This window comes from Macaca thibetana, chromosome 20, assembly GCF_024542745.1.
Source record: "Macaca thibetana thibetana isolate TM-01 chromosome 20, ASM2454274v1, whole genome shotgun sequence".
Taxonomy (NCBI): Eukaryota; Metazoa; Chordata; class Mammalia; order Primates; family Cercopithecidae; genus Macaca; species Macaca thibetana.
The window spans coordinates 38,479,667-38,504,004 of NC_065597.1; the positions used below are offsets into that span (position 1 = coordinate 38,479,667).

General features: G+C 42.6%; 3 protein-coding genes across 11 annotated transcripts in view; 1 reads left to right on the forward strand and 2 right to left on the reverse strand.

The window, feature by feature from the left end:
• Nucleotides 1-24,338, reverse strand: part of FTO (FTO alpha-ketoglutarate dependent dioxygenase) — a 674,514-nt gene that overhangs the window by 610,062 nt on the left and 40,114 nt on the right. The gene's annotated exons all lie outside the window — the stretch shown is intronic.
• AKTIP (AKT interacting protein) lies at nt 1,890-13,856 on the forward strand. Of its 4 annotated transcripts, none has more exons than XM_050774898.1 (10): nt 1,890-1,908; nt 5,193-5,304; nt 6,949-7,154; nt 10,185-10,249; nt 10,338-10,438; nt 10,903-10,991; nt 11,071-11,169; nt 11,259-11,366; nt 12,801-12,861; nt 13,030-13,856. In XM_050774898.1, exons 2-10 carry the CDS (start codon nt 5,263-5,265, stop codon nt 13,138-13,140), a joined length of 882 nt encoding a protein of 293 aa, XP_050630855.1. In that variant the 5' UTR covers nt 1,890-1,908; nt 5,193-5,262; the 3' UTR covers nt 13,141-13,856. The 4 variants fall into 4 exon arrangements, with proteins under 4 accessions (XP_050630855.1, XP_050630853.1, XP_050630856.1 ...); XM_050774896.1 differs by lacking the exon at nt 1,890-1,908 and adding an exon at nt 1,921-2,066; XM_050774899.1 differs by lacking the exon at nt 1,890-1,908 and adding an exon at nt 1,921-2,066 and having other exon boundaries at nt 13,033-13,856.
• RBL2 (RB transcriptional corepressor like 2) overlaps nt 9,027-24,338 on the reverse strand; it is a 127,440-nt gene continuing 112,128 nt past the window's right edge. For 5 of the 6 annotated variants that reach the window (XM_050774891.1, XM_050774888.1, XM_050774886.1 and 2 more), the window contains 2 exons: nt 24,006-24,170; nt 13,898-15,433 (listed from right to left, as the gene is read on the reverse strand). In XM_050774891.1, the coding sequence (XP_050630848.1) occupies nt 15,263-15,433; nt 24,006-24,170 (336 nt within the window). In that variant the 3' untranslated portion in view covers nt 13,898-15,262. Of the gene's footprint in view, nt 10,241-13,897; nt 15,434-24,005; nt 24,171-24,338 lie in introns of those variants that run through there. The other variant, XM_050774887.1, reaches the window with a different exon arrangement.

Here is a 24,338-nt window from a genome sequence, read left to right on the forward strand (position 1 = left end):
ACTGGTTTTGTTGTGGCCAGAGACTTATTTCTGGCCATTGAAACCTGCGGGCATTTCTTCTGCGGAGCTTCTGGGAAAAGTATTCATGTATTTCAAAAGGGACCACTGGAAGAAAGGGATACTTTTAATTTTGTGAGATCCTGGGTGTGCTTGGAGTGCTGCAGCCATCTTGCTACCAGCCTGAAAGTACAATTCCAGGGACTGCAAGGAAAGCAGAGCCTGAAGACCAGGGCACCACCTCTGGAGACAAGCCTCTCATGCGAGAGAAATCCCCTTGCTAAGTAAGCCGGTTTGAGTTGGCTTTTCTGCCATGTGCAGTCTGATGCTAGTGTGTGTCTGAGGCATCCGGTGCCAAGTGGGCAGCTGACGACATGCACTGGAAGCTCAGTGGATAGATGTGAGCTGGAGAAATACCTATGTGCGCCCTCGGTGAAAACTGAAGGTTGGGGAAAGGATGAAAGCAGAAAAAAAGCTTTGAAGAGGATAATGAGCTTCAAAGAAGATTGGGAGGAAATGGGCCACAGAGGTGCCAACCACCACCTGTGGCCTAAAAAAGGATTTCCTGCTCGCCTGCCTTTCTGTATTAAGACTCGTATTAAAAGGCATTGTAACATTCCTAAATGTGTCCTAAGTGGACAAAAGGAAGTGGCTCAGAAGTGTTTTCAGCTGGGGGAGGAAGCTGGGTTTCAGAACCAACCCCTGGGATTAACATCAGGAGAATTTGGCTTCCTGCCCTTCAATAAGTCACTTACCGGATCTCGGAGGCAACCAAAAATGGACCAAACAACCCAGCCAGAGAATGTGTCTTCTCTTATGAGTGTAAGACACTGAGGCGGTGTCACAGACAGGTCAGTGCCTCTGGTGTCTAGAGAAGGGGCAGTGGCTTGCGGGGAGAGGGCTGTCGCCCAACTGTGGAAGTGGAGTGCCGAGATTGGAGGGACTAACCACGGGGAGGCACCGTTGGTAAGAAGAGGCCTGGAAAGCCGCTGGCAGCGATCACAGAATCAGGCCAGAGAGAGACCTCTATGGGAAAGGAGACAGGAGATCCAAGTGAAAGCCTGTGAGTTAAAAAAACAAAAAACTGAAAAAAAAAAAAAAAAAAAAAAAAAAAAAAAAAAAAGACCAGGAACTACGTTGCCATAGGAGAGGTTCTCCAACTTTAGTGTGCGCCAGAATCAGCAAGGGAACCGTGACAAATGTGGATTCCTGGTCCTCAGCCTCCCCCCTTCCCCCAGCCCCTGGCCCCCACTCGGATGCTGCAGGCTGGGGCGACAAGCACAGGTTTACAAGGCTCCTCTGGTTGCTGTAGTGCCGGGCGCCGACTTACAGCTGAGCTCCCTTCAGCTCCTGCACTGATCGAGCAAACGGGCGTTTCCTGGCCCTACGCCAAGCGTCCTTCTGACACCTGCAACCCTGTGGGCCCAATGTGGCGGCCTCGGGCCTCGCAGCGCCGCCCAAAGCAGTAGGACCCTGCGCTGGGAGCCACGGAGTAGTCTCGCCGCCCGGCCCTCCCACAAAGCTTGGGTCAGGGACGCCATCCTGCACCCCAACCCCTGCGCCTGGCGATTGCGCTGTGGCCTGAGCGCACAAACCTCCGGGCGGGTCTCCATCGTGACTGGCAGACGTCCTGGCCAATTGTGACCCGGCGCTTGTTTGTCTCTGCCCATCCCTCCCCGGGCGGGGGCCGATACTTCCATGACTGACAGGCCGTCCCAGGCGCTATTACGTAAGGGGAGGGTAAAGTGCAGCCCCACCCAAACTGGGGTGATTTGATTTGCAGGACGGAGTGCGGTTTTTCCAACGCCCCCGGAAGAACGTCCTTGACGGGCAGGTGTGAGAGCCAGTTGGCGCCGGGAGGCAAGACGGAAGCCTCGGGCCCCAGGAGCGTGCACCACGGGGCGGAGCCCGGTGCGGAGGGCTGGGCAGGGTGGGGTGGGGCGGGGCGGGGATCAAGCAGGGGCAGGGCTGGCGCTGCGGCCGGAGATGCTGTCGGGCCGCGACGGCGCTCGGCAGCCAGGAGCTCTGCATTGAAGGCACCGGGGGGAGGCGCACTGCCAGGCAGGCTGGTAGGTACGCGAGGACTGAGGTGTCGGTAAATCTGGCCGCCAGCCTCCACATGCCCGGCATTTGTTCGTCCTGGGCACTCGCGACTCGGCGGCGACGGCGGCCGCAGTGGGACACGGAGGCGGGGCCGGGCACCTGTGCGCGTTTGCAGGCACCTGCTGCGTTGGCTGCCTCGCAGCCCGGGACCGCTGCTGGGGACTGCGGCTCAAGCTGGGCCGGCCCGGCCCGAGGGAGAGAGGCAGGCCCAGCTGGCTCGCCCCAGCCCGTGCCCGCCCTCCCCGGCCAGGTCTCGATCCCGAGCTCTGGTTAAGGGGGCGTCGCCAGGCCCCAGAGCCTCCAACTGGAGGGTCCCGCGGCTCCCGGGCCAGCCTCGAGCTAACTGCGAGGCCAGGACAGGGCCCCCGCCTTGCATCACCTCGAGACAGGTTTGTCCAGATTCCCTGAGTGCTCAGAGACGGGTTTCTGCCCGCGGTGAGGGTGCCGGTCCGAGGCCGCGGCAGGTCCCTGCTGTCCCCAGCAAGCCTGGCCCGGGCCGTTTTCATCTTTTTTCTGGCCGCTGCTCTGTCTCCTCTTAACGTGTAATTTCTTAAGTCCGATTCGGGGTGATGTGAGTGCGCTGTGGCATGAAGAGTAACAGCAGCACTCATGTTTTAGCCTAGTTTTAGCTCTGCCATGCACTATCATTCGCGCAGGCTGAAGACCCAGACTTCTAAGCTGGGTGATGTAAAGGAATGCAGCCGTGGCTGAACAGGCAGAAATTCTAAAATTGTTTCCCAATGACAAGGATGTAACCTATGTCATGCTTCCATCTATGTCATTCTTCTCAGAACATGTATGCTGTGCTTGTCCTAGACTAGACCCTGAAAAGTGTACTACACTGTCTCGTGATTATGTTGCTGCTGGAAACATTGGATTAAAAGATCCATGGCAAAGTTAAGCAGCAGAAGACAATACCTCCTGCTTAATGATAGGCAGAACTGGGGACAAAATTTATTGGATTTTTTTTTTTTTTTTTTTTTTTTTTGAGACAGAGTCTCGCTCTGCCGCCCAGGCTGGAGTGCAGTGGCCGGATCTCAGCTCACTGCAAGCTCCGCCTCCCGGGTTCACGCCATTCTCCTGCCTCAGCCTCCCGAGTAGCTGGGACTACAGGCGCCCGCCACCTCGCCCGGCTAGTTTTTTGTATTTTTTTTTTTTAGTAGAGACGGGGTTTCACCGGGTTAGCCAGGATGGTCTCGATCTCCTGACCTTGTGATCCGCCCGTCTCGGCCTCCCAAAGTGCTGGGATTACAGGCTTGAGCCACCGCGCCCGGCCTAATTTATTGGATTCTTAAAGGAGAATTCTTAAAGAGAATCCTAACGTGTTTGACCTGAAAGAGACTTTACAGGTTTGCACCAACCCATTAAATGTATGTGGTGGAGTCCCGTGTTAGGTGTGTCCTAGAGGACACTGGGGTGCTGCACATTACTACTAGTCTGAAAATCAGTGTCTTCATTTGAGCCAAACGGGAACATTCCCCCGCACATTATTGATATCCCAAGTGTATTCACTGTGTCATACTCACCTTTAAAGGCAGATTTGCGGAGAGCTGTTTTTACTTATTGGATGTTATCCATGCTAGTAGAAGAACCAGGATCTTCATTCCTCTGATTTAATTACTGGGTGGCATTTTCTTTTGGAAAAGAAAACAGCAATAATAGGCACTGGCAAGGTATGGATGACCTGGGTTGAGTACGTCCCTGGATGTCACAAGCTCGTCAGAAAAGACAAATTATTGCTGACTGGGGACAGTTAGTACATAGTTTGCTCATGACCTGCTTAAGAAATTAGGAAAACGTTGCTTAGTTTTGACCCTTTTCACCTTCAAATCAGCCTTTTGACTGGTGCAAGTAGGAATTCAGAGAAGGAGCTCTGCTTTAAAGGTAACAGAGCCTGGGGGAAAATCACCAGGGCAAAGAAGTTGCTGTTCTTACAGCTGGGCTTGGTTGCTTTTCCTTTGCTTCTTTGTATTTTTAGTAAATGACCCACTGACTTTATGAGCTTTGATACATGCTTTCTTATCCACGACTTGAAGCTTCGGCTGGAAGATCTGTACTTGTGAAACGTCTCTCTTGCCGTCGCTCTTGCGTGCCTCTTGTTGTATTTGTCTGGATTGCTTGGCAGTTCCTTAAGTACATGATCCTGCAGTTTATGTATGTTTCGAAGTTGTAGAAGGCAGTTTATTGGGGGATGGTACTGACAGGACTCGGGTAACTTCTTCTGTCGTCTTAGTGACATACGTGTGCTCTGCCTTCCCTGTTTTCTCTTATTTCTTTGGCTAATATTTGCTGGAGGAATCATTTTGTACTCAAGTGAGTTAAAGCAGCTCTTAAATCAGCCTCCTTGTATCTTTATTGTTTGTTCCCATAACCCTGGGAACAGTGATACAACTTTTGTGTATGTGGGTACAGTGCATTCTGAATCTGGCTTTCCTGTTAGTTAAATGCCGAGATGTGCTAGTAGCAACTGTTGTCCGTATCTTCTGAACTTCTGGCACCAAGGCTCATCTGTGTCACTGAGTAATCTGAATCCTGGCCAAGGGACCTGGTGCACAGATTCTTATAGATGTCTAAAAGTGTGAAAGAAATTAGAACCAGAAAAGGAAGTGGGTATAGAAGGAAACTATTTCTGAAGATGCCTGAAGACCCTTTCCTAGGATTTTACAACCCTTTGTTATATAACATATTGTATATCCAGGGTATCATAATTAGTTTTTCATCATTTCAGAAGTCTTAACAGTTGGCCGGGCGTGGTGGCTCACGCCTGTAATCCCAGCACTTTGGGAGGCTGAGGTGGGTGGATCACTTGAGGTCAGGAATTCAAGACCAGCCTGGCTAACATGGTGAAACCTTGTCTCTACTAAAAATACAAAACTTAGCTGGGCATGGTGGCAGGCACTTGTAATCCCAGCTACTCAGGAGGCTGAGGCAGGAGAATCACTTGAACTCAGGAGCTGGAGGTTGCAGTGAGCTACGATCACACCACTGCACTCCAGCCTGGGCAACACAGCGAGACTCCATCTAAAAAAAAAAAAAAAAACTCTTAATTGTTGGTGTTGGCTTGTTTCTATGTTTCCCCATCTTGTTTTAAGGTAAAGTGAATGCTGAAGACAGAAGATTTGGATGACACGCCACTGAATTTCTTTGTTTGGAATACACGTTATGAACCCTTTCTGGAGCATGTCTACAAGCTCTGTACGCAAAGTAGGTATAGTGATAAATTCAGTAAGGAAACCCATTTGCTTCTGTGTCTGAAAACAGGGTCAGAATGAAGGCTAAAATAATCTGTCACGGTTACCTGTAATCTTGACAAAATTACCTGATTTTTCTAGTTAAGGTCTTACACTCTTGAGAAGTAATTATTTTGTTGGTTAAAGTGTGTTTCTGAGACTGGGATTGCATCACAAATAGAAATCGTTCTGGTCATCACAATTCTAAGATGATTGAGGTTATATTTACACATGATGAAATTTGTGACATGTTGTAGTTTTCTACTACAAGGTTCTACAGTTAGAACAGCTGTGGGAAAGGCTAGTCTGATATCATTAAGTCAGACTTGATGGGCACTAATTTAATTTTTCTAAATAAAATGATTTTTTAAAAAATATTTTTTCATTTTAGGAAAGATTAAAATAAGCAAATAAAAAAATAAAAACCGGTTGGGCACGGTGGCTCACGCCTGTAATCCCCAGCACTTTGGGAGGCTGAGGCGGGCAGATCACGAACGAGGTCAGGAGATTGATACCATCCTGCCTAACACGGTGAAGTCCAGTCTCTACTAAAAATACAAAAAAATTAACCAGGTGTGGTGGCGGGCGCCTGTAGTCCCAGCTACTTGGGAGGCTGAGGCAGGAGAATGGCGTCAACTTGGGAAGCAGAACTTGCAGTGAGCTGAGATCGCGCCACTGCACTCCAGCCTGGGTGACAGAGCGAGACTCCATCTCAAAAAAAAAAAAAAAAAAAAAAAAAAAAAAAAAAAAAAAAAAAAAAGGAAAAACCATAATCCCACCTTTAGGAGAACAAACACCACTATTACTTTTTTTCTATGTACATGACATACATCTCTTCCTTCCTTGTACGTAGTAATGAGGTACAAGTGCAGTTTTGCTACATTGGCATATTGTATTGTGCTGAAGTCAGGGCCTTTAGATGTACCCATCACTAGAGCAATGCATATGATATACATGTTTTTATATAGCTAATTAAACAGCCTTTGGTTGTACTTGCGCCAAGGAAGTACCTATGAGATGGTAGTTGAGTCTCTGACTCATGTCGACCTATGTCTTTGATGAAGGATGACGGTTTATGCTGGTGATATTTGAAATGTCAAAACACCCAGTAGGGACAAAGCAAAATCAGACCCAAGCAAGTGAGAGAATAGCTTCACTCTTTGTTTCTAACCCAAGTGCTAACAGGCAGTGACTAATTTCATCCACACTATTTTGAGCTGCTTAGCACCTAACCTTCTGTAGCATCTAAGTGCTGGGGGACTTTTCTAGCCTTGTACAGTTGTCTAATTGCTTAGAAACCCCTTGCCCTCTTTTTGGGGCCACTAGGAAAAACCATTTCTTTGTGTGTTTCAGTTAATCCTGTACACACTGATTGTATCATCCTTATAGGATGAGTTTCCCTATATGAAAGAGTTTCTCTAATGCCTTGATCTTGCTTCAGCTTTGTCTTCTCTTTATATGACCTGCCTGCCCAAAGGACTTTCTAGTCATTTTGGTCATGGTGTTAGAATGTGCTTGTAAAGGAGCAATTCCAGCATTTAGGCCATGGAGCTAATAATGTACTCTTGTGATTTAAGAATCATCCTAACAGGTATTCTTACAACTTCATCTTGTATAGCGATCTGAAGGTGAAGAGAAGACATTAACAGGGGACGTGAAAACCAGTCCTCCACGAACTGCACCAAAGAAACAGCTGCCTTCTATTCCCAAAAATGCTTTGCCCATAACTAAGCCTACGTCTCCTGCCCCAGCAGCACAGTCAACAAATGGCACGCATGCGTCCTATGGACCCTTCTACCTGGAATACTCTCTTCTTGCAGAATTGTAAGTTCTTAACAAACTATTTGGTTAAATTAGGAACGATCCTTTAAAGTGAAGAATGAAATGTATTCTGATGGACGCAGTAAAGGGCAGACATTTAATCTCAAAGCTCAAACCTGTCCCTTTCCAGTATCAGACTGAATAAATATAAAACTATAGGCTATTGCTGGTGATAAAATCTTTTTTAACCAAGACCTAGGTAGAGTTATAAAAATAGCCTCTCTTAAAGATTCTTTAGAGCTCGGGTGAATACGATTTAAAGGCAGAGGATACTTTAATTTCCATGTCTGTGTTGGAGAGTAAAAAAAGGAAGAAACTAAGGTTTATTAAGAACCTACAGTAGATTGGCCGGGCACGGTGGCTTGTGCCTATAATCCCAGCACTTTGGGAGGCTGAGGCAGGTGGATCACGAGGTCAGGAGTTCAAGACCAGCTTGGCCAAGATGGTGAAACTCCGTCTCTACTAAAAATAGAAAAATTAGCCAGGTGTGGTGGCGGGCACCTGTTAATCCCAGCTACTCAGGAAGCTGAGGCAGAGAATCGCTTGAAGTCGGGAGGTGGAGGTTGCAGTGAGCCAAGATTTTGCCACTGCACTCCAGCCTGGGCGACAAAGCGAGACTCCATCTCAAAAAAAAGAACCTACAGTAGATTAGGAACTTAATAAATGCGGTCTTGGTTTATGTGAAGTGAGGAACCTGCCTCCTGGAGAGATTTTTCTGGAGAGCAGGACAGTGGGAGAGTGGCCGTCTCTGCCTTCTTGGTCAGGCGTATCTGGAAGGTGGTGCTCCATTTGGTTGTCGCCTTGTAGTCAGCCTCCTGACAGATGGAGGACAAGGCCTAGCAGGGACGGACCAGGAAGCCAGACCTTAGGGATCAACAGTTGGAGGAACTGGAGAATTTTTCTTGGAGAAGAGAAAGTTTAAGCACGTATTAAAGTTGTCTTAATATATTTTGAAGGTCTGTCACAAGGAAGGATCTGATTTATTCTATATGACTCCCAAAGGCAGGACTTGGCAATTCTAGGGAAGAGACAAAGATGTGGGCTCCATGTAAGGAAGACGCTGACTGGTCACCGAGGTCTGCAGCTGGGCTGCAGTTGTGCCTGGTTGTGGAGTGCAAGAAGCCAAGCAGGGTGCAGAGTGCTGGCAGCGACCCTGTGGTGCCTGGCACACACGGGGGCTCCAGCACTGCACAGACACAGATGGCATTTCATTCGAGAATTTGTTAAAAGGACAGAAAGTTTGGATAATTCTTAATTTCCATAATTTAAAAATTCTTTTGTATACAGTTATTTTAAAAGCATCCTTGAGTCAGGCACAGTGGCTCGTGCCTGTAATCCCAGCTACTTGGGAGACGGACGCAGGAGGATCACTGGAGCCCAGGAGTTCAAGACCAGCCTGGGCAACAGAGTGACCACCCTGTCTCTAAAAAACAATTAAAAATTTCCCAGCTGTGGACCTATAGTCCCAGCTACTCAGGAGGCTGAGGTGGGAGAATCACTTGAGCTCTGGAATGTGAGACAAGCGTAGGCCATATAGTGAGACCTCATCTTTTTTTCTTTTTGAAATGGAATCTCACTGTGTCACCCAGGCTGGGGTGCAGTGGCAGAACCTCAGCTTACTGCAGCCTCCGCCTCCTGGGTGCAAGTGATTCTCCTGCTTCAGCCTCTGGAGTAGCTGGGACTACAGGTGCACGCCACCACACCCCGCTAATTTTTGTATTTTTAGTATAGACTGGGTTTCACCATGTTGGCCAGGCTGGTCTCAAACTCCTGACCTCAAATGATCTGCCTGTCTCGGCCTCCCAAAGGGCTGAGATTACAGATGAGACCTCATCTTTTTTTTTTTTTTTAAAACCAAAAAAAATTTTTTAAAAAAAGGCATCCTTGACCCTTCCCTCAGTGTATTAATGTTGTAATGGTCAGAGGGTCTGAGGCCCCAGTGTAATTGGCTGGGTGTGATTTGGTAGTAATGGCCCCTTTGGCTCTATAATGGAGGCCTTGTGTTTGAGGCTGGGCAGCGAGTTGGACAGGCCTCTATTGTGGTGATTAAATCTGTATTAGAACACAGAACTGCCTTTTCTGGCAAACTTCACTGTAGTAGAGACATCTGCCAGCCATGTTGCTATTGACATGCTAAATTTTAGCAACTTAAAAATGAACTAGATAATAACTCAAAAATGATTAAAAATAAGTGAATGGAAAGTAGGTAATAAAGATGATAAACTTAAGGCCTGATAAACTAGTTCTTCATAAAATCTAGGATTGGCAGGTTAGTGACCAGAATGGCTGTGGGTGGGTAACTGGGTCCCGGAAGAACCAGTGTAGGTTTTGTGTCGGTGCACTTGTTGTTTCTTGTTTTCAGCACCTAGTTTCCCGTTTTCTGGCAAGGCCCACAGAGTTCAGGTGTCTGCATCAGGGGGTCCGTTTTAAAGCAGGGCGTGTGAGAGCCACACAAGGATGCCTGCCCTGCCCAGGCAGCACTGCGAGTCTGAACATTGCCCTCTGCTGTGGGATCTTGTGATTAAAATGTAAAATGACAACTTTGTGACCTAATTCCAAGAAATCGTAATTTATCTAACATTGTATTTTAAAAGTTTTTGAATGATCATCCACAGTCACAAAAGCATAATTTTACAGATACTCTCATTGACCTCAACTGTACATAACTTACCTCGGGTTGCATTATTTGGAATTACCTATAGGCTGATTTCCAAGATGATGTTTTGGAAGAGCGGATTTCTGGGAGGAAACTTGATTCTTCATTTTTCCCTGTTTGGCTTTAGTTCTTACTGTGGGGCCCCTGCTGGCCTGCTTGTTTCTCTGTGAGCTGCTGCTGTGAAGCTGGTAGTGGGCAGCGGTCAGGGCCAGGGCTCTGATCGTGTCAGGTGAGAGATTGTGAGAACTTGGCTTGCAGGGTTTGGGCATCAGCTGCCCCTTGAGGGGCCATTCATTGTCTCGAAGTGAATGTGGGGTGGTTTCATCTTCATGTGTCATTTGTATCCACACAAATTAATTACTCTGCTTTTGTTGTAGTACCTTGGTTGTGAAGCAGAAGCTACCAGGCGTGTATGTGCAGCCATCTTATCGCTCTGCATTAAGTAAGATGAGGATTCATTCTTAATTTATGGGCACATTTAGTTCCTCCCACACAAATTTAGGCCTTAACTCTTTTATTTTTTCCTACAGTGTGGTTTGGAGTAATATTCATACGGCATGGACTTTACCAAGATGGCGTATTTAAGTTTACAGTTTACATCCCTGATAACTATCCAGATGGTGACTGTCCGGTAAGTTGGAGACACAGTCTGGCTTCATTTGTGGATCAGCGAGAAGGGCTAAAAGGGCTTACAGCTTTCCTAGTTCTTTTCCTGACCTGGTACCTTTATGATATATCTACCCAGTAGTTGTCCAGGGGGACTTCTGTGCTTTGCAGCAGCTTCCGGCATGCCATCAGAGCTTTGTTTCTCTGCTCAGGGTCTGCAGGGGAGGCTGGCTGCCTGCCGTCCTGCAGCACTCACCAGGTGAATGGTGGCCTTCAGGCTCTAGTGGAGAGGGAGTTTTCCCCGCTTCATCTCTAAATTTAGTTTTTCAGGAAAATGGTAAAAGTAGTTAAGTATCCCTCTTGAGGCAGCTCTTTAGCTTTAAATAACGTGACTGCCTTGTCCTGAAGCTCTTTTTATCACGATTCCTATGGGTCTCATAAGTGCCACTGCTTCCATTAAAGGGCACGTCTCTTTTTATTTAAATATAGCGCTTGGTGTTCGATATTCCCGTTTTTCACCCGCTAGTTGATCCCACCTCAGGTGAGCTGGATGTGAAGAGAGCATTTGCAAAATGGAGGTAAGTAAGTAAAGGGTTTGTTTTAGTGACATAATACTGCAAAAGGACGCCTCAGTAATCACGCCATGTTTCCCTTTAGGCGGAACCATAATCATATTTGGCAGGTATTAATGTATGCAAGGAGAGTTTTCTACAAGATTGATACAGCAAGCCCCCTGAACCCAGAGGCTGCAGTACTGTATGTAACTTTTGCTTTGTTATTTAAAATAAATTTGAAGATGCAGCTAAGTAGATTAAGTAACTTTTTGACTTAAACTTTTAACACAGGTATGAAAAAGATATTCAGCTTTTTAAAAGTAAAGTTGTTGACAGTGTTAAGGTGTGCACTGCTCGTTTGTTTGACCAACCTAAAATAGAAGACCCCTATGCAATTAGGTAAGTGGTGCATCTCCCGAATGAATTGTCTACTGTCCTTTCCAATACACTGCTTCCTTTCTCCAGGTGGTCTCAGAATAGGGATTTAAAAAGGCACATGCATAAGCTGTTAGCCTACAACCTTTATAACTTGGTGCCAACTTGAATTCTGATGCCTCTGAGGCTCTTAAACCTTTACATCTGACAGGCTGTGCTGACAGCACATTCTCTGGTGACTTTGGTTTCCCAGGGATCCTTATGACGTATTTATTCATTCACATGTCAGGACTCTTTTCAGCTTGCAGTTTTAGCTGGAGCCCCTCAAACTGCCACACCCTCACTGACATTCAGATGTGGTAAAAGGAGGGAAACTGAATAGCGTGAGAATGGTGGGTTCCTGAAGCACTATGACATTTGATTTAAGGAACAGTGTCTGGAGGAGTATTGGGAATGGACGAATTGGTGATTTTGCTCTTTGGCAACATTGGTACTGCTTGGGAAGGCAGTGGAGTATAGCTGTTAAGAGCTTGGACTCATGGTGAGGCGTGGTGGCTTATGCCAGTAATCCCAGCACTTTAGGAAGTCAAGGTGGGTGGATCACGAGGTCAGGAGTTTAAGACCAGCCTGACCAAATGGCCAAACCCCATCTCTACTAAAAATACAAAAATTGGTCGGGCACAGTGGCTCACACTTGTAATCCCAGCACTTTGGGAGGGCAAGGTGGGGGGGATCACCTGAGGTCGGGAGTTTGAGATCAGCCTGACCAACATGGAGAAACCCCGTCTCTATTAAAAATACAAAATTAGCTGGGTGTGGTGGCGCATGCCTGTAATCCCAGCTACTTTGGAAGGCTGAGGCAGGAGAATCGCTTGAACTTGGGAGACAGAGGTTGCAGTGAGCCAAGATCTTGCCGTTGCACTCCAGCCTGGGCAAGAAGAGTGAAACTCCATCTCAAAGTAAAAAAAAAAAAAAAAAAAAGCCAGGCACGGTAACTCGCACCTGTAGTCCCAGCGAGGCTGAAGCAGGAGAAGGGCTTGAATCTAGGAGGCGGAGGTTGCAGTGAGCGGAGATCACACCACTGCATTCCAGCCTGGGTGACAGAACTAGACTCAGTCTCAAAAAAAAGAGCATGGACTCAGCAGATGGACTACTTGGCTTTTGTACTTTTTAGCTCTGGTAATCCAGAGCAATTAATTTTGCTTTGCTTTCTTAATCTTTAAATAATAGTACTTCAGGGGTTGGTGTGAGGCTTAAATGAGATCATTCATGTATGAAGGATAGTTATGTGAGAAAATTAATTAGATAATGTCTAAAACATACTTGTCGAAAACAAAAAAAAGCACTCTTCTTTATTAAGTTAGGGGAATTGGCTTGAAACTTAATTACTGCAAAATGAATGTTATAGAAATTTAGTCAGCCAACAAATAGTTTTTAAATACTTTTCTCTTCCTTAAGCTTTTCTCCATGGAATCCTTCTGTACATGATGAAGCCAGAGAAAAGATGCTGACTCAGAAAGTAAGTGGATAACTACTTATGAAATGGCCAACTCGTTGTTTCTTTTCTAAATGTCTTCATTTGGAGACTGCTCATTACATGCAAGTAACTTTTTTGGGAAACAAGTTTGTACAGTGCTGAAGTCTCCTCATCAGTAGTTTTTTTAATATCTGTTTTGATTGTGCCTAGAAGAAGCCTGAAGAACAGCACAATAAAAGTGTTCATGTTGCTGGCCTGTCATGGGTAAAGCCTGGCTCAGTACAGCCTTTCAGTAAAGAAGAGAAAACAGTGGCGACTTAAGAGATGGTGAATCTGGTGCACCATGCACTTTCCTGCTGGACTCTGGCCTAGTTCAAGCTGACCAATGGCAGAGGACTGCCTGAAGAGTAAAACTGTGTGAACAATGATTGACTGCCAGTGTTTTCCATGTATGCATAGGTTCTAACAGCAGGGTTTGGAAACCTGTCTCTAAGTAATGCATTACTTCTGTCAGAAGTGTCTTAGGGTGGTTATCTAGTTCAGTACTCCAAATTATTGGGGACCTTGAGGCTTAAGTATTTTTCTGAATATAATGCTAAAGGTAAGTTGCATTCATTTAAACTAATAGAGCAGACAGAATTCAGCACTACTTAATAGTTTTTAAATCAGTGGTTTCAGTTGTATATATGTTAGGAAATGGAGAGGTATAGAGAGAGCAGGTTCCATAGCTCAGCACTTTTAAGTGGAAGATCATTTGAATCTCAGTCTTCAGCCTGCACTGATTTGTAGCCTGCACTGTCTTACTGATTTACAAACTGAAATCACTGAGAAATGTCTTTAGTTGGGGGAGAGAAACCAGAACACTTGTTCCTAGTGTTGTGTTGTTTTTTTAAGCAAATTACTTACTGTATTTTTATGGCAGGAGGGAGAAAAAGTGTTAAAACGGTTTCTAATGAAGTCCGGTATTTAAATGATGAATGACTAATGTGTTTAGTAGAGACAAAATAAACCAATAAATGATTGTTCTTTGCCATTTATGCAGGAAACTACCCTTTTCTCAATATAACCAAACAAAGGCTAATTTATAAATGCTTTATTGAAAAATACACTTATCTTCATATAAAATTACAGTAGCAGTAAGTATCTTGAGAGGTTTTATAAATATTTTTGCAGAACACTATTCTAATTGAACAGTGTAAGTTCCATATTTCTCTCAGAGCAATATGAAGTTACCTAGTAACTTTGTTTATACTGATTCAATTTACAATTGAATTTTCTCCCTAATAAGATGATTAATTTGACTTGAAAACTGCTGGAACAATAGTGATTAATAAAGGTATGTATAGATAATTCAACAGCTGTTAAATAACATTTTCTAATTTGTATAAATGGTACTATGGTACTAATAAAAACCTAAATTCTCCAACCAATTTTTTAAACTGCCAGGAACACCCAAAAATATTTTAAAATATATCACCTTAATAGACATTTCTTTTAGATAACTCTCCTAAAGGAAGAGGTCATAATTTTTCATATTAATCCCCTCAATTCAACTTGATTTAAAATCTTTTCTTAGCCGATTGATCCCTATATAACAAAAAACCGGAGAAATTAAAACATATTCCCAAAAGGTGACTATAGGGGCTTTAACAGTTTAAAAAAGTACAAAAGCATTAAAGAAAATATTGGATGTTTAGCCTGGAAGTTTTGTACTTAATAAAGTTCACATTGTAGAAAGTGCTATCACAAATATACAGCAAAATCTGGGTTACAAAATCATGCATTTTACAGCCCTAAAGTGCCACCACTTATACAGGTTCACTCAGACATTGCACACCCGAACAATCAAGGACTTTTCACACTGCACCACACCAAATGGGGAGAGGGGAAGACGTGCACAAAGGGAATGGGAGACGAGGGCTAGTGACCTAGGACCTCCAAACCTGGGTGCGCTCTCCTTTGTTCTGTTTCAGGAATGTAAAAATCACACACTCCTACCAGGTGTTTTAGGACAAAATACCTAATTTTTGTTTTGCTTTTTATGAGGACTACAGCTGACCACAAAACAGGTAGGAGTGAACTTGAAACACAGTTCTTCTGTTGGAGTATGTCAACAGAAGCCTCGTATGCTCACATTTGGGTACACATCATTTTCTTGTAGTACTTTTAAAAGCTTTGTCAGAGTCAAAAATCCAAGTTTGGATTCTAAGCAGCCTTGACAGTAATCACTGAATGGTAGGGAAAAGAAGACAGTTGGGATGAATTAAAATGTTCTAAGGATACTGGAAGGAGTTAAGTCCCATTTCTCACCAAAATATCCCCTCATGTTACTAACAGGCTGTAACTGATCAGCTGGATTAAGGGAAAAAGCTCCATAATCTAGATGCATTAAAGGATGCGGCTAAACATGTTGTGAAAAGAGTTTCAATACAAGAGACTAACCTCAGTGGGAACCACGGTCATTAGCTACATCTTGGAGACGGCGTAATAAGGCAGAATGATTTTCTGGGCAAATTCTTTTTGCAGGTGATTCACTTCCATCTTCCAAAAGAATTCCTCTCTTTTTAGTTGGAGTTTCTCCTGTGCGTATCATACTATTAATTTCTCTCAGTCTCTATGGTGGGAAAAAGATATAAAAATTTTAAAATGCAAATGCACACAGCCCAGTATTAAGTCAAAGAATCTTAAATGAGTTAAGTAATTTATCTGGAATAATTTGAACACATCTACAGAGAAAACAAATACTAAGTTACATAACCTGCCAACTTTCCTTTTCAGCTGGCTGAGGCTGATGGCTATTTGAGAAGGGGCTGAGTAGTTCTATTTTTAACAAGCTCTTCCACAGGTACTTTTGACCTATACATTTCTGTAATTTGTGAGTTCACAAATTTGTGATTTTTTTACAATTATGGAGCATTACGTTGCTATCCGATAGTCACTTAGACACATCTTTTTCTCTTTTTTAAAGTACAATTTTATACAATACTCTTTTTTTTCAGTCTAATGTTAGTTTTTAGCAGCCATTCTCAACTGGGATTTCACTAGAAAAGTAGGCCTTAATTCCCTAAGGTATTCATTGTAGGTAATAAATTAGTAAAATCTAGAATGATACTAGTTAACTATATATTATCCTTGGGACAATTGAGGAAAGTTACTCAATTATTTTCTGGACAGTGGCTCAGATGAGGAGCTGCAGTTGAGAAAGACACTGCCAGAATTCCAGAAAGACTGGCTGTACAGTGCCTTTACCATTCAGTTTCTCCAAAGCCTCTAAAAGTCATCTGTCACATTATTTTCGGGTAGTTTGTTGGTTAAAATTCTTTTTCATGTGCTGCTTCATCCATGTTTGCTTACAGAAACCATACTAAGCAAATTCACAGACATATATTACAGGAAATTGTAAACATACAAAAGTAGAGAAGCAGCGTAATGCATCCTCACATACCTATTCCTCTACTTCAGCATGTTTGATTTATACTTCCATTCACTTCCATTCCTCAGATTATTTTAAAACAAATCCCAGACATATTTTATCATGACACTTGTTATTTTTATTCTTTAAAGTCATAAACGTTTTGGGGGTTTTAAAGTCAGTGTTCTTTATTATCAACAGATGTACCTTCACAAGTGTTTTTTTTTTTTTTTTTTTTTTTAATTAACAATAGAAATGGGGTTGCTCTATGTTGCCCAAGCTGGTCTTGAATTCTTGGGCTCAAGCAGTCCTCTTGCTCTGGCCTCCTAATGTGCTGGGGTAACAGGCATGAGCCACTGCACCTGGCCACAAAATCTTAAGTATCTGAAGAAAGCTTTCCTTCAACTCTTTCTCTTCTAGCCCCTTTTCTGCCTTCCTAACAGTCTGGTCTGCATTTGCTATCTCTGCAGTCTGCCATTTGCTTGAATATTTCTTACACTGTTTACTGTATACATTGTTAATTGTGTATAAGCAATGCTACCATAATTTATTTTTCAACAAGTCACACCAATGCACTGACACTGCTCTGTCAAGTATCACTAATGATCAGTCTTCATCTTAACTGATCTTGTATAGTAGTTGATAATTATTTTCTCATAGTAGTATAAATGTTACTACATTATAGGTTGGTTCTAGACATAAGCTACTTCTTGCTTTGTAATATTCTCCCCCTAAGTTTCAGCTATCACCTGTTAAGTCAAGATGACAAATCTTTCTCCAACCAACAGTCTAATAATCACTCATTTTACTGCACAGACTCCCGATTCTGTGCTAGAAATACCTACAGTCGTATAAAACTGTTCTTTTCCTCTGAAAAATTCCCCCATACTCCCTTGTCCGCCTATCCCAAACCACCACTGATGTTCTTGTCCAATGGTTTTGCCTTTTCCCGAATGTCACAGAAATGGAATCATAAGTAGCCTACTGAATCCAGTGTCTTTCACTTAAGCATTGATGCGTTTGAGATTTACTACGTTGAATGTATCAGTTCCTTTTTATTGCAAAGTAGCAGTCGATTGTCTGGATGCACCACAGGCTTATTTATATGCATTCACCAGCTGAAGGACGTTTGGGTTGTTTCCCCCTTTTTGGCAATTAGGAAGAACGTCATTATAAACAGTCATGTACATGATTTTGTGTAAACATAAGCTTCCATTTCATTTATGTAAATACCAAGGAATGAGATTGCTGGTTGTACGATAATGGCATGTTTAAGAAACAACTTTCCACAGTGGTGATGCCATTTTGCGTTCACACCAGCAATATGTAAAATTGCTCCACATTATTGCCAGAACTTAGGATTTGTCACTTTTTAGATTTTAGCCATTCTAACAGGCATGTAATGGGTAAAGCGTGTTCAAATCTTTTGCCCACTTTTACATTTGGTGGTTTTCCTACTGAATTTTGAGAATTCTTTAGAAATTGCAGATAAACAAATGCTTCATCAGATATGGAATGTGTACAGATTTTCTAATAGTCCATGGCTGGTTTTTTAATTCTCTTAACAGTGTCTCAAACAGCAGAAATAACTCATTTTGATAAAATCCATTTTAACAGTATTTTGTGGATTGCGCTTTTGATGTTGTATATAAAATTTTCCCATAAAACATGTTCACCAAGATTTTCTGTTTTCTTCTAGAGGTTTTGTAGTTTGAGATTTTACATTTATGTCTGTGGTTCATTTTTAGTTATTGTATATGGTGCAGGGCATGGGAACAAATTTACTATTATTTTGTTAAATGCATATCCAATTGTTCCAGCACCATCTGTTGAAAAGGCTATCCTTTCTCTATCAAATTGCCTTTGCACCTTTGTTGAAAATCAGTTTACCATATATGTGTTGTCTGTTTCTGGACTCTGTTCTGTTCTATTGATCTCTGTGTCTATACTTCCACCAACACTACTGTCTTGATTACTGTGGTATTATAATACAGATATTTTGTGTAGCTTCGTAATTAGTGTGAAGCCTCCAACTTTGAGTTATTTCAGCTATTTGAGTTCCTTTGCCTTGTAAATTACAAATTTTAGAATCAGTTTTTTGTATAAATCTGGATTTTGACTGAAATTGGTTTGAAATTGGGAGAAAACTGCTGTTTTATTTTCCATGAATTGGAAAATAAGGTATCATTTTCATTCAATGTCATGAACACATTTCTCTATTTTCTCAGGCTTTAATTTCTCTCACCAAGCTTTGATAATTTTCAGGATACATGTCTTGCATAGTTTTTATCATACCCCTAAGTAATTTTTAAATGTTAACAGTATTCAATTTTTTATTTTACTTCTGATTGTTCACTGCTAGCATACAGAAATACATTTGATTTTTGTATATTGATCACATAACTTCCCTTATTAGTTCCAGTAGCTTTTTGTGGATTCTTTGTGATTTTTCTATGTAGGCAATCCAGGCTGTATGGCTTCTTTTTCTTGTCTTATTGCACATGCTAGGACCCCCAGTTACAATGTTGAATAGGGGTAGTGAGAGTGGACATTGTTGCCTTGTTCCTGATCATAGGGGCAAGGCATTCAGTCTTTTATCATTAAGTATGATATTTGTAGGTGCTTTTGGTAAATGTTTACCAAGCTGAGGAAGTTCCTTGAGAGATTTTACATTAATGAATGTTGGATTTTGTCAGATGCCTTCCTTCAAACACTAAGATGATTTATCACCTTCACTTTTTGTAAGAGTTTCTATAGAATTGGCATATTTCTTCCTTAAATGTTTGGTAGCATTTACCATTGAAGCCATCTGGGCCTACAGTTTTCTGACAGGAGGTTTTTAAACCACAAATTAATTTCTTTAGTAGATACAGGGGCTATTGAGACTACTACTACTTGAGTTTTATTAGTTTATGTCTTTCAAGAATTTGTCTATTTCATGTGCATTGTCACATTTATTGGCATTAAGTTGTTCTTTAAAAATTTTTTTTTGAAACAGGGTCTCACTCTGTTGCCCAGGATGGAGTGCAGGGGGGCTATCACAGCTCACTACAGCCTTGACTGTCCAGGCTCTAACGACCCTGCCACCTCAGCCTCCTGAGTAGCTGGGACTGTAGGCACACCTCACCAACCCCACCACACCTGGCGGGGTGTTTTTTGTTTTTTTTTTGTTTTCCCGGAGACAAGTTCTTGCTATGTTGCCCAGGCTGGTCTTGAACTACTGGGCTCAAGGATCCTCCTGCCTTGGTCTCCCAAAGTGCTGAGATTACAGGCATGAGCCATCACATCTGGCTGGCATTAAGTTCTTTATCTTTCATTATACTTTTAATGTATGTTAGTAATGTGTCATTTCTTTTTCCTGTTTATTCTGTACATAGAGGTATCAATTTTTGGGGGGGCGGGCGGTCTCATTCTGTCCCTCAGGCTGGAGTGCAGTAACGTGAGCATGGCTCACTGTAGCCTCAACATGTGGGCTCAAGCCATCCTTCCCCACCTTATCCTCCGGAGTAGCTGGAACCACAGGTGTGCAGCACCACACCCAGTTTTTTTTTTTTTTTTCTTTTTTTTTTTAAAGTAGAGACAAGGTCTTGCTATGTTACCCAGGCTGGTCTCGAACTCCTAAGCTCAAGCAGTCCACCCGCCTCAGCCTCCCGAAGTGCTGAGATTACAGGCATGAGACATGGCACTCGGCCCCCAAAAAACCTAGCTTTTGTTTGCCTTGGTTTTTCTCTACTTTCCAGTTTTCCATTTCAGTGAGTCCTACACTTTTTCTGCTTTCTTAAGCTGAAATCTTAGGTCACTAATTTGAGACCTTTTTTCTTTTCTAACATAGGTGTTCAGTGCTATGTATTTCTCTCTCAGCACTGTTTTAGCTACATCCCACAAATTTTAATATTTTGGGTTTTTATTTTCATTTAGTTCAAAATATTTTCGAATTTCTCTTGTGCTTTCTTTGACCAACAGAAATACATAATTTAGTTTCCAAGAATTGGGGGATTTTCCAGGTATCTTTTCTCTTACTGATTTCTGATTTAATGCCATTGTGATCAGTGAAAACACAGTATTTCAACCCTTTAACATTTATCAAGACTTGTTTTATGGTCCAGAATGCAGTCTATGTTGGTAAATGTTCTCTCTGCACTTGATAGTGTTCTATAAATGGCAGTTGATTGATAATGCTACATCTTCTGTATCCTTACTGATTTTCTCTATTTGTTATACCAATTATGTTGAAATCTCTTGACTATCTTTTTTTTTTTTTTTCTATTTAGGGTTATATGTCCTCTTTATAATAGGAAACGACCCACTTTGTCACTGATAATATTTTTTGCTCTGAAATCTACTTTCTCTGATACTAATACAGCCACTCCAACTTTCTTTTGATGAGTGGTAGCATGGTATAACCTTTTCCACCCTTCCAGCTTTATTGAGATATAATTCTTACACTGTATTATACAACCATTTGAAGTGTACAGCTCCTTGGCTTTTAGTATGTTCCCAGAGTAGCCATCACCACATTCTATTTTTGAATTCTTTCATCACCCCAGAAAGAAACTTCTTGTCCATAAGCAGAAACTCTATTCCCCACAACCCTTGGCAACCACGAATCTTCTTTCTGCTTCTAGATATTTGCCCATTCTGGACAACTCATATAAATGGAATCATAAAATATGTATTCTTTTGTGACTGACTTCTTTCACTTAACAGTGTTTTCAAGGTCCATTCATATTGTAGCGTGTATCAGTACTTCATCCTTTTTATTGCCAAGTAATATTCCATTCATGAATACACATTTTTATATTTAAAGTATATAACTTACGAACAACATATAGTTTGGTCCTGCTTTTTTGTCCAATCAGATAAATTCTAACTTTTAATTGGTACACTTATTAGACCATTTACATTTAAATGCTATTTTCCTGTATGTTCCTTTTTTCCTCCTTTTTAAGACGCCTTTTGAGTATTATGATTCCAATTCATCTGCTTTGTCTATTACCTGATATTATTTTGTTCTTTTTTTCCATTTAACTCTGTAATCCATTTAGAATTTATAGGTTACAGGCTGGGCGCGGTGGCTCACACCTGTAATCCTAGCACTTTGGGAAGCCAAGGCGGGCGGATCACAAGGTCAGGAGATTGAGACCATCCTGGCTAACAAGGTGAAACCCCGTCTCTATAAAAATACAAAAAATTAGCCGGGCACGGTGGCAGGCGCCTGTAGTCCCAGCTACTCAGGAAGGGAGGCTGAGGCAGGAGAATGGCGTGAACCTGGGAGGCAGAGCTTGCAGTGAGCCGAGATTGCACCACTGCCCTCCAGCCTGGGCAACGAGTGAGACTCTGTCTCAAAAAAAAAAAAAGAAAAAAAAGAATTTATAGGTTTCAGGATGAGAGTCTAATTTAAGCCATGAGAATCATTTCCTCCAACTCTAGTTGCTTTTTGGGGCTGTTACTGCCAATTTATGTTTCCATGTTTCATAACCAGTCCTACTAGGAATATCATTGGAATTAGACTAAGCCTATGTAACGGAGAAAGTATATCTTTTAAATATTTGGTCTTCTTATTCAGAAACACTGGTATCTCTTCATTTATTCCAGTTTTCAAAAGTTATAAATTTATTCCAAAGCATGTGACACCTTTACACCCTTTTTTTGTTTTTACTATGATAGGAAAGGTTTCTCCATTATTACATTTTCTATTTTTCTTTGGAGATGGAGTCTTGCTCTTGTCCCCCAGGCTGGAGTGCAATGGCATGATCTCAGCTGACTGCAAACTGCCTCCGGGATTCAAGCAATTCTCCCACCTCAGCCTCCTGAGTAGCTGGGATTACAGGTGTCCGCCACCATGCCCGGCTTATTTTTGTATTTTTAGTAGAGATGGGGTTTCACCATGTTGACTAGGCTCGTCTTGAACTCCTGACCTCAGGTGATCAGCCCACCGTGGCCTCCCAAAGTGCTGGGATCACAGGCATGAGCCACCATGCCCGGCCCATTATTACATTTTCTAACAGATTTTTGCTGTTCTTGTTTACTTGTTTTCCTCAACCTTTTTTTTTTTTCCCCCCCAAAGAGACAGGGTTTCTCACTTTATCGCCCAGGCTGGAGTGTGGTGGCGTGAGCATAGCTCACTGCAGCCTTGAACTCTTGGGCTCAACTTTCTGGGTACCTAAGACTACAGGTGCATGGCACCATGCTCAGCTAATTTTTATTTGTTGTAGGGATGAGGTCTTGCTATGTTGCCTGAGCTGGTCTCCAACTCCTGGCCTCAAGCAATCTTCCCACCCCAGCCAGCCAAACTGTTGGGATTACAGGCGTGAGACCCTGTACCCGGACTGTTTTCCTCAACTTTTTAAAAGATTTCAAGCCTACAAAGAGTTGGAAAAATAGTACATTGAGCACCCACTTATCAATCATTAATGTCTGAGAGTTGCTGTCACTCTCTCCCTACCTAAATATATTGGAACCAACCCGTTTGCAAGTAAGCTGCAGACACTGAGTCACTTTACCTCTGAATACTTTCAGCACCGTCTCCTACATAATCTACTAGGCATCATCAACACCAAAGAAACTTAAAAAAAAAAAAAATACACTGAGGGCCACATTCAAAATTTCCTCAAAATGTCCTTTATAGCAGTGTTTTCCTACGCAGGATCAAAAATCATGCATTGCATTTGGGTGTCATGTCTCCCTAGTCTCCTCTATGATACCTTCCCCATCCTCTACCATTTTCTCATGATACCTTTTTTTTTTTTTTGAAGATTTCAGGCCCTATATATGTGTGTGTATTTCTAAGCAGTCTTTTTTTTTGAGACAGAGTTTCACTCTTGTCACTCAGGCTGGAGTACAATGGTGTGATCTTGGCTCACTGCAACTTCTACCTCCCGGGTTCAAGCAATTTTCCTGCCTCAGCCTCCCGAGTAGCTGGGATTACAGGCGCATGCCACGATGCCCAGCTTATTTTTGTATTTTTAATAGAGATGAGGTTTCACCATGTTGACTAGGCTTGTCTTGAACTCCTGACCTCAGGTGATCTGCCCACAGTGGCCTCCCAAAGTGCTGGGATTACAGGTGTGAGCCACCACACCCAGCCTCTATGCAACCTTTATCAATACAAATCTCATCATGTAAGGGCCTTCACAATCCAGTTCCACTTGCTAACATAGCATGATACCTGTATTCAAGCTTTGGATCACTGCCTCAAGGATACTGTTTTCTTCCCCTTACCTGCTTCCTACTGAATGCCCTTCCATACCTCAGCAGCTCCCTGACTTTTCAACATTAAGGCCTGACTCAAGCTTCCTTCCCCTTGTTAGAATGAGGCGGCTGTTGCCACATACATCTGTGCTAATATGACTATTGCACTGCAATGTCCAAAATGTCAACTTCTCCCCTTAGCCAGAGTCCAGAGGACACTGCCTGTCCCAGAAACAGGCCTTTGGTAAGGAATCCAAAATTTATTTCCCTAACACATGTGGAAAATTGTTACAAATGGGATAAACACAAACTTCAGGTTTATAGCAAAATGTTCAAAATGTATAAATAGGAGAGGGGATAAAAAGAAATCCAAATCCCTTACCCTGTTTCTAACCCTAAAATTCCACCCTCAAGAAAAGCAAAAAAACAACAAATCCTGGGTTTTGCTGCATGGGAACTGACTGATCACTGCTCCCTGGTAGCTCTCATCACTCTAATGAGTGCCTAGGCTTAGCACAAACCCTCTTTCTGGCATCTGAAGCATTTTGGGGTTAGTAAAGGCCAAGATTGATGTTAGGCTCACCTTTGAAGGACTGTTGCTGAAGTAATAGAAAATCTTTTCTCGAGGAGAAAGCATTGTTTCATTTTTATGTGGGGAAATGTAGACAGGATGATTTTGAGACAACTGTATTCGGCGAGGGGAGCCTGTTCTTACAAATGGATAGGGAGAGAGTGGAGGAGCATCCATCTGTTTAAAAAAAAAAATCAGTAACTCTAAGAAATTTATAATGAGGTATTTTTACTGAGAATGATAAGAGTGATATATTAGCACTAATTTAACCTAAAGAAAAACATTCTAATAGCAAACCTTAAGTGCTTAGTTTGTGCCAGTTATTATTTTAAGCAATTTTTATAC

Bases quoted from the DNA above. Each gene is read 5' to 3' on its own strand.
- AKTIP (XM_050774898.1), top strand. From the start codon at position 5,263: ATGAACCCTTTCTGGAGCATGTCTACAAGCTCTGTACGCAAA. The intron at 7,155-10,184 runs GTAAGTTCTTAA...CTTTTGTTGTAG, and splicing joins TACTCTCTTCTTGCAGAATT to TACCTTGGTTGTGAAGCAGA. The intron at 10,439-10,902 runs GTAAGTTGGAGA...ATTTAAATATAG, and splicing joins ATCCAGATGGTGACTGTCCG to CGCTTGGTGTTCGATATTCC.